The sequence below is a fragment of the Rhea americana genome, unplaced genomic scaffold, assembly GCF_003343005.1.
Source record: "Rhea americana isolate MKP2758 unplaced genomic scaffold, rheAme1 scaffold_604, whole genome shotgun sequence".
In the NCBI taxonomy this organism is placed as follows: domain Eukaryota; kingdom Metazoa; phylum Chordata; class Aves; order Rheiformes; family Rheidae; genus Rhea; species Rhea americana.
In genome coordinates, this window is record NW_028186762.1 from 28,200 (window position 1) to 36,752 (window position 8,553).

An 8,553-nucleotide genomic window follows, 5' to 3' on the forward strand; every position below is an offset into this window, starting at 1 on the left:
AGAAAGCTCTCTGACCTGTGATCGGAGCCTCCACTTCGATCATTGTCTTCTCATGCCTAAGAATGGCAGCCCCATCATTGATTATCTTCAACGCCGCATCCTCTTCCAAGCGCCCTTCCTTTACCAAGTGGCTCTTCAAGACGTCAAGCCTAGGCTTCCCGTCCTCAAACACCTCCTTCAGAGTGAGCCGCTGCGTGGGAGGAAACGGGACAGCTGGAAATGGAAGCGAAGAAGTTAGCAACATGTCTCCTTCGGAGGAAGGAATTACAGTCTTTTTTGCAGGAGACGATTGTTCCAAGCTTAAAGACGAGCGTACATTCAGAAACACACTTTCACTAAAATTATACTCTCAAATACCAAAAGAAAAGCTATGCTGTCAGAGCAACCAAAGCTACACCCCTCAGCATACTTATGAAGTTGTCATATGCAGACTAAATGCCATATGCAACCACAGAAAATACAGGCAACAAAGCTATCTCCAAACTCAGTGAGCCTAGCTGCCATCATAGTGTTGCGTTATAACAGGACTGCATGCAAATATCAGCAAAAGCAAGAAGAAAAACGTACTGGTTCCCAGAAACCAGCAATTTAAGGTAGGAGGACCAACATTTACAAGTCTAGCTTCTCAGGAAACTGCACCTACACATAAAGCAGAAGCTGCCTTTACCAAACAACAACCTCGCATCTCTCTCAGGACAGGCCGTTGTAAGGGCGACTTCAAAAAGCTTAACCCCAAGCTTAATAATGGTTAATCTCAATGAAATYCCATGTATAAGGCAAGTATTTTTACAGCACTCATCTATTTGTAATACATTACCTAATTTTTAAATCTAGATACAAAACAACAATAAAAAACGTTATTTTCATGCTAGGCAACTCTCATCTATGAGAAGGTGACCTCTAGCAGAAAGGAAGTGCATGTATTACAGAAATAACAGTTACAAGTGAGAACATTGGACTTACTCATCCACCTTCTCCTAGGACAGGTTAATAGGGGGAAAAAAAAAAAAAAAGTCGAACAAGTGACCATTGCGCAATACTGAAAGGCTACACAGTGTCTTAATTCAAAATAAATTGCAGGAAGGAGGCCTGGATGTTTGTGAAACAAAGAGAAAAACTGGAAATAAAATGCTGTCAAGCAGATGTGAAAGCGCACCGTTCCAGCTAACGGCAGCTCCATTGCACYGCTCAGCAATTTGCATCTTATCACTAAGATGCAGCACAGAGATCATCCGAGGTCCTGGAGTCCATTTCCTTCTCAAAACAACCAAAATAACCAGTATCTCCCCAGTCATCTAGTTCAGCCCTTTCGACATCCTTGTCACAGCAGAACCAAGCAGATTAGGATAATGCCCTACTGAGGGAGCAATTCTGCAGGGTGGTGGAAGAGGAAGAGATCTGGGGGTAGCTGTTGCTCCTCGGGCCTCCCCGGGGCAACGCATGCCATTGCCACATGCACAGCGGCAAGAAAAGTGCCTTATGCATCTGGGAGAGGACTCCGGGGCACAGGGACCGTGAGACCGCTGGCCAGACCCCCTAACCCTTGCTGGGTGACCCCCAGGCTATCCCCAAATCACAAAGGCAAACGGGGGCCCGTTTTAACCGTTCTCACTCGGCCAGCCTGCTGCCGAGGACGCAGCACCTCCAGCACGCACCGCCTGCAACTGTACCCACTCGCTGGATAATGTGCCACCTCTTCCACATCTCCCGCTTCTCTGATATGATCGTGCCGTGTGGTGAAAGACAGATTTGCACCTAACTGTAATCCAGCTAGAGGAGAAAAATATCACTGATATGCAAATGCAGTCGACGCTCTTACCAGTCATCCACTAAAGACATCCCGGGTGCCAAACCATGTCGAATTTAACAGGCGTAGCAACAGTCCTGGTCAAATAATACAGTAACTAACAGTAATGCAACGAGCTCTTTTAAATGCAAATAGGGTAGCTATTTAGTTTAGAAACCCAGGGGGCAGAGAGAAAAGCAGAAAGACAGCACAAGAGATTCTTTGCAGCTGAACATCAATTTTCAAATAACGTGAAATGTAGGACAGAGGAGAACAAGAGCAGATATAATGAAAGGGAACCCAGCGCCTGCAATAAGGTGGCCCTCTTTCATCTACTGCTTTGAAAGTTTTGCTCTACCGGTTATGCACTTGCTAAGTGCCCAACATGCCTTGAATGGTTCAGGACACATGCAGTGCCTTCCCCAAGGAGCCTCCAATTAAAGAGGTTTAGGCAAAACCCCTGCATGTACCAACACAAGCTTGACACCGTATTTTTTACTGCATATATTACTCATCTCTATTGCCTAAGGAAAAAAGGTGACCTCTGGTTACTGATGAAAAATTCTACATTTTGCAGAATTTAGCATTTTTCCCCACGTTTCCTGGATTTGCTTAATGACAGCACCATTTGCACTGCAGACACAGGCAGAGAGAAGCTGCAGGTCTGACATATAAATAGGTTCAGATGGAACAATGGAAGCCAAAAAGATTTCCGTGCAAATGCGTGCACAGGACTCAACTGCGGGAAATCAAGGCTTCGCGACATACTGCAGCGAGTGACTGGCAAACAGCTTGCAAGAACTTCTACAAACTAGGCAGTTGTCCTAGCATCTGCCATTTGACTCTAAAGGATGCGAGTGAGCATCTGAAGGTCAAGCGATTTGTAAGGAAAAGATGATTCAAGAGAAGTAGGAACTTTTCAGCACAATATTCCACATCATTACACTTCTAGGCCTTCAAAAATAGCCACTAATTTCAGAGCCAACTTGAGTTAACAGTGGTAGCTAAGAAAAAAGCCCACAGAATTTTGGATAAAAGTTTTCACGAAAATGGCATGTAATCACAAGAGCAGTAATGCCCATCCCACAACTCAGAAAAGATCTATGGAAAGCTTCTGGCGTGGTCTGCTTTGCCTTTTCTTGGTAGCCCTAGTGAGCAGTTACGCAAGATAAAATATGAGGATATGCTGATGTGAGCAGCCAAGAACTTTTATGTAAGTTTTCACTGCTGGCTTTGTACAACTCAACTCCCACAAGGAGCTGGGCACGATAAGGAATCAGCTCCCGCTCTGCTCTGCCAGTCTGCAAGCCAAGCCTCAGCAAGCGTGAAGCGAGATTTGGGGAGAGAAATCTGCTCCAGAGAAGCAAGAGAGAGCAGGATCTTTCTGAGGATGTATACACACAGCAAAGGCCTCGTAGGAGCCCATTTTCTGCTTGATATGTTTCCTGCTATCCCACCCTGAAAAAGTGCTCGATTCCACAAGCCAGTTGTGCAGCACTCAAACAGCAGACATTGGTGCTGTGATACACCAAGAGAATCATCAAGCTCTTCAAAAGTAYGTGGGGGCTGCATGAAAAAGTCCTCCCCGCACCAGCAAGTCATCAGAAAGTATGCACTTGAGCCGAAGCATTAGCAAAACTGAAAACCACCAATGATTATGTTTCCTGCATTCAGCAAGTGAGGAGGACAAGTACTTAAGTAATTAGTGTTGTCAAAGCAAGTAATCCGGTTAGTCGGTATAACTCGTATAAAGGCTTTAATCAACTCAGTGCAAGCAGTTATCTGACACACTAACATCCGTTTTTTTTTTTTTTTTTTTAATCTGAATGTTATCATCGCTAATGCTCAACGCTACTGAAGTGACCAATCTTGTAAGAAAGTGTAGAGGAAGAGTGTCCTTGCTGGAGCTAGAGTTTGCTTGCAGAAAGCAGTGGCACAGTGCTTAGAGCAAAAGCTTAAACCATCAGACTGACGCCTTGCCCAGGGGCTAAAACCTCACACCTTGAGGCAAGGGAAGAGCAAAGTGTCCTGTCCACTTCCTGCTCCTATCTGCAGGTTGGAGAAGTATGTCCTCATCTCACAAAAAACTTCATGGCTGCTGACAGACTGCCAAAGCACCACAAAGAGACAAAGTGCTAAACTCATCCCTATAGCCAGTTCCTTCCTTGCACTGCCCACCAGCAATGGTTAACAAAAATAAAGGATAAAACATTCACAACATTAAGCTTGTTGTTGCTGTGATCTTCATGCCATCTTCTCTTTGCTTACATCATCACACATTGCACCCAGTCTAACTTGCATAATGAAATCTTTTAGGTCTGGGGCTTATGATTTTGCAAGGGCATCAAAACACAGCCTATAGATTGCTGAGAAAAAAAGCTATTCTAGTAATAGCACATAYCTTGCACCCCAAAGCACTAGCAAAAGAACACAAGTGCAAGCGAACTTTGAAATGTAAAATGGATTAAAAGGTCAGCTGTGCTTTAAGGAGCACAGTGAAAGGATAGCAATAGCTTTGCTGAACTACAGTGCAAGACTGGTCTGCAGAAAAATTAATGCAGATTTGCCAGTCCAGTGGCATGTGGGTATTCTCAGCCTGGCAACTGAAAAAGAGGCTATGGATAGGTAAATATTGGAGAATTTGACAGAAAGCTGCTTTTCTACCATGAACTCTGCAAAATYAGAGAGCTGAGAGTCCACCGGCAAATGAGCTCATCCACTTGTCCCTCCACTGCTGCCCAAAGACTGTATTCCTCCAGGAATGCCTGTGCCATGCAAATGTGCACGCTACCACATCCATGCTTAAGCTGTGCCCGTCACTTAAACCTAATCATGGCTCCTTCAGCACAGACAGGATCAAATCATGTAATCTATCATCGATTTTCATAATAGAGGGGTTAAAACAAAACCAAGATCTTGCCATCCCTGCGCTGGAAAATGTGGCAGCAGTTGAGGTTAAACAAGGATAGCATTTCTAGGAACAAAATAGGGCTGACTGATCCACACCTCCAGAAAGAACAGGCCAATACCACGGAAGAGAAAACAAAGCGATTCTCATATTATTGTTTATATATTCAAGAGTCACTTGGATGACTGTACAAAGCAACAACCAGGATTCATTACTGAAAAAGGAGCAAGTAGTATTTGCTTAAAGTGACAACTACAACAAGACTTAATTGGTTCCATGACCAGCTGGGGCTTCCAAGGAAAAGGAGGTGTCTTCTCGCACAGGGGCAAGTGAGGCTTGAAGCCCACAAAAATCACCCAGGATTAAAATACTCAGTAAGCAACTCGAGAGATTACGCCGCAATTCCTGACACCCACATGGGGATGTATCTAAAGGGCATTTAACGCAATAGCCTCCTTCCCTGCTTGTTCCTAGTCAAACGCGTGATATTACAGGCAGCTAGTTGAGCAGATGGTTACAGATGTACTTTGGGGAGAAAAAGTACATTTTAGACATTCTGAAACAGCCAGTACTGCCTAGGCAAAACCAAGCAAAGTCAAAGTCATCATTTCTATACTCAGAAAAGCATCGTAAGGTACTAACAGCTTCCAACTACTAAACCCTCTCCATTTGTGCTAGAAGGCATCTAAAATACGTGACTGATGGTCAGCTAAAATTTTGACAATTCAGGATGTCCCTCTGCCGCACTGGAGATCTAAATGTTGAGAAAGTCAGACGCATCTAACAAAGGTAGAAACATCCACAGTAAAAAGACTGCATGGGAGGCATCTGTATTGCCTTTGAAAGGCTAAGAAAAAGCTACCTCCCGTGTTGAACTATGGACAGCATGAGCAGGAGGTCAGTGGTTTTTTTCTTTTGGAAATTGGAAAAAAAAATAGTCTAATGTTATTTTTATCAGACATCTTCTCTATCTCTATTCCCATTGACATGTAACCTACATTACGTTATTCAGAGTCGAGCAAAGATTATTAGAGCTCAAACTGAGCCAACGGACTAGGAAGCAATAATCTGGAGAAGTCCACCTGGTTCAGTGACGAAAGGTAACAGCAATGCCATTTTGTGTTCACAGAAGGCTTAAGTTTCAGCAATGTGCAAAGCTTTAACAGTAATTAACAGGGAACAAATACTTGGAAGGCAAGTGATGGATGACATCTTTATCACAGCTACACAGCAATGCACCAGCCAATCTGCTCTGGTATTTCCCTATTATGGGGTCCCGCGACAACATCTTCCTGTGGTCCAAGACCACATGGCATGCCTCCCTCACCCAAATATGCAGAGCCCATTGAGCCAGCTCCTATAGCACTTATTTTTTAACCTCAGAATACTTTGGAAACAGCTACAACGAAGAACATGTGTGAGCTGGGAAGTTAGCAGACGTAACGGCTACCGCTTCCAATTTCAGACGAAGAGCCTCGCAGGCAGGCAGAATGCAACCGCTCCTCCTGCAACGGGGTAGCCCCTCTGGCCACTGTTAAAATTTTGCAGGAACCTGTTTCATCCAGTAACTGCTTCAGCAGCTCAGAGGCCGTCACAACCGACCAGCTCTTTGAGGCTATTTGGAATCAGGCAGCCCTTTCCTGCCTTGCCAAGGTCATCTGCCCAAACACCTACGAAACCCAACTAGACTGCAAGTACAGGGTCCACCAAGCAGATTTAAAGAGATGAGAGCATAAAACCACACTTCAAACCAGAGCCTCAAGGGAAAAAGTCCTAGCCATCAACTTTTTACTACAATCAGGATTTCAAGCATTAATGCCACATAATGGCCGGCTGGAATATTCGGAAAGCCAAGCAAAGCAATATGAAAGAATGTGGAGGTTCTTACACTTAAGACTAAAAGCAAGGATGGGTTGAACCTCAGCAGTGAACGTAAACGTGTCAAATTCAAGCTTCCTGTTGCTCCTAATATTTATTAGCAACTACCAATTTTTCTATGTAATAACCTCTACTTCTTGAAATTACGATCCATACATGTTTTTGGTCATAAAAACACCAACCTTTTTTTGCTTTAAGAATCCCTATGCTCGTTTGCATGAAATTTTCTCTCCCCTAGAGTGCCTCAGGGTAAGTTTACGTGAGACAAAAACGGATGTGTTCTTGATACCAATTTTTCAAAGCCTGGACCAAGCCCTGACAAATAATCTGTGTCATTTTTCAGTCTGAAGCAATGCTGGCACAGGAGTCCTCATATTGCTATGTCAGAATATTACTTCTCTCCAACTACAGAAGCAATGTGGAAACAAAAACATGAAGTATAGCGAATATATTGCGCCTCCAGCCTCCTACCACCTGAGAAAATAAGTAACTTATCCCCATGACACTGAATTGTGCTAGCATAAATAATATTCGTATCTCAGAAGAGTCACCAAGTAAAGCAAACACCTTCCTTGCGTAAATTCTGCAAGAGCCAGAAACAATTATTATTACAGTTCCTGTCTGCCCTGCTCCAAACTTTTGCATGTTCCCTCTACTCTTCTGAGGGCAGTAATTTTTCTTTGTCATTATGAGTAAGAGACCCTGGATTTCAGAGGCTCTAAGCATTCACAAATGGAGTGAAAAAGGAGTTGTGCATCTCACATTTGAGGCAACTTTATACCTAGAGTCTTTGCTATGGGGACTCCAGCAGCCTGGAGGGCCACAGATCTTCACACAGCTCCTGCCTTCAGTGTCAGCTACCCATCGAAATCATCATTCCCTCTACCCTCATTAACATCCAAGACTTTGGGTATCTTTCTCAACAATTCTGCAAGTCTAATTCCCTACTAAATGGCAGCTACTTCAAATATACAGGAGCATTAAATGCAAGAGTTTACAACTCCCCAGTTCAACCCAAAACTAGTCAGAGTTGTGCTACTGGAACTGAAGGCAGCCTCTTCATATGCAACTGGTTCAGAAAGCTCGCTCTGCTCCTCATCTTGAGCCAGATCCTTTTGTGTAGGACAGCTAGAACATCTCCTTTCCATAAACCTTAAAAAAGGAAAAAAAAATCTGTATTGTACTTAAAATCCTTCCAAGATGAATGATTTCTTCGAAGGGGGAGAGACACAGTAACAGTCATCATGATACGAGAGTCACAGGAAACTGAGAAAGACCAATCAACTGAGCCATTCCCATCAGCAAGTCTCTTTACCTATCAGCTACCTTCCAGTAATTCAAGGAATAACACCCGAATCCTGAGGCCCCATTTCCTCTCAGTTACTAGAATTCGGTGTGCACAGTCTATTCAGAAGCCAGGTGCATTTAATTCCCCCAAAAGCAAGTGACAGTCCTGTGCATCAAAACACGAATACAAACACAGTATGTGCTAAAAGAGCACAACCCAGACCATACTTACAGTTCCTATGGCTCTGCAGAACTACCAAGAGTAAAGCCAAGAGGCTAGAAAATAATAAAAGATACCTAAATTGAGTCCACGGGTGCATTTTGGAAGCCATACAGCTTCTAAACCTTATAGCTGCTACACTGAACTGTGCTCATGAACTCTTTAAAAACTTTAACCAGGATAAAGTGTAATTATCCTTAAACTATTTTTCTGCTGGCAAAACATCTAGCACAGACAGTAAAATAGTGCATCAGACTAGAAGAATAAAGGCTCTTTTGCCAAAGTAAACCAAGGCTACTCAGGAAGTTTTACTGATACGGCTCTGCAAACCAAGATTTCCCAAGGCAGACAAGCCTGGAGACAGCTGAAGAAGGCCACTCTCAGAGGCTGCTGAACTGCTAGGTGGAGCTGGGCGTACATGCAGGGATGTGGCACTGTGCTCTCTCTTTAAGTGCACTATGCGCCTCCTCAAAG

General features: G+C 43.8%; 1 protein-coding gene across 4 annotated transcripts in view; it reads right to left on the minus strand.

Moving 5' to 3' along the window:
• The window catches only part of PPP3CC (protein phosphatase 3 catalytic subunit gamma), a 32,692-nt gene extending 24,505 nt beyond the window's left edge, over positions 1 to 8,187 (minus strand). For all 4 annotated transcript variants that reach the window (XM_085319955.1, XM_085319953.1, XM_085319954.1 and 1 more), the window contains exons 1-2: positions 8,092 to 8,187; positions 16 to 213 (exon numbers count right to left, since the gene is read on the minus strand). In XM_085319955.1, the coding sequence (XP_085176081.1) occupies positions 16 to 213; positions 8,092 to 8,179 (286 nt within the window). In that variant the 5' untranslated portion in view covers positions 8,180 to 8,187. The remainder of the gene's footprint in view (positions 1 to 15; positions 214 to 8,091) is intronic.
• Positions 8,188 to 8,553: the final 366 nt, after the last annotated feature.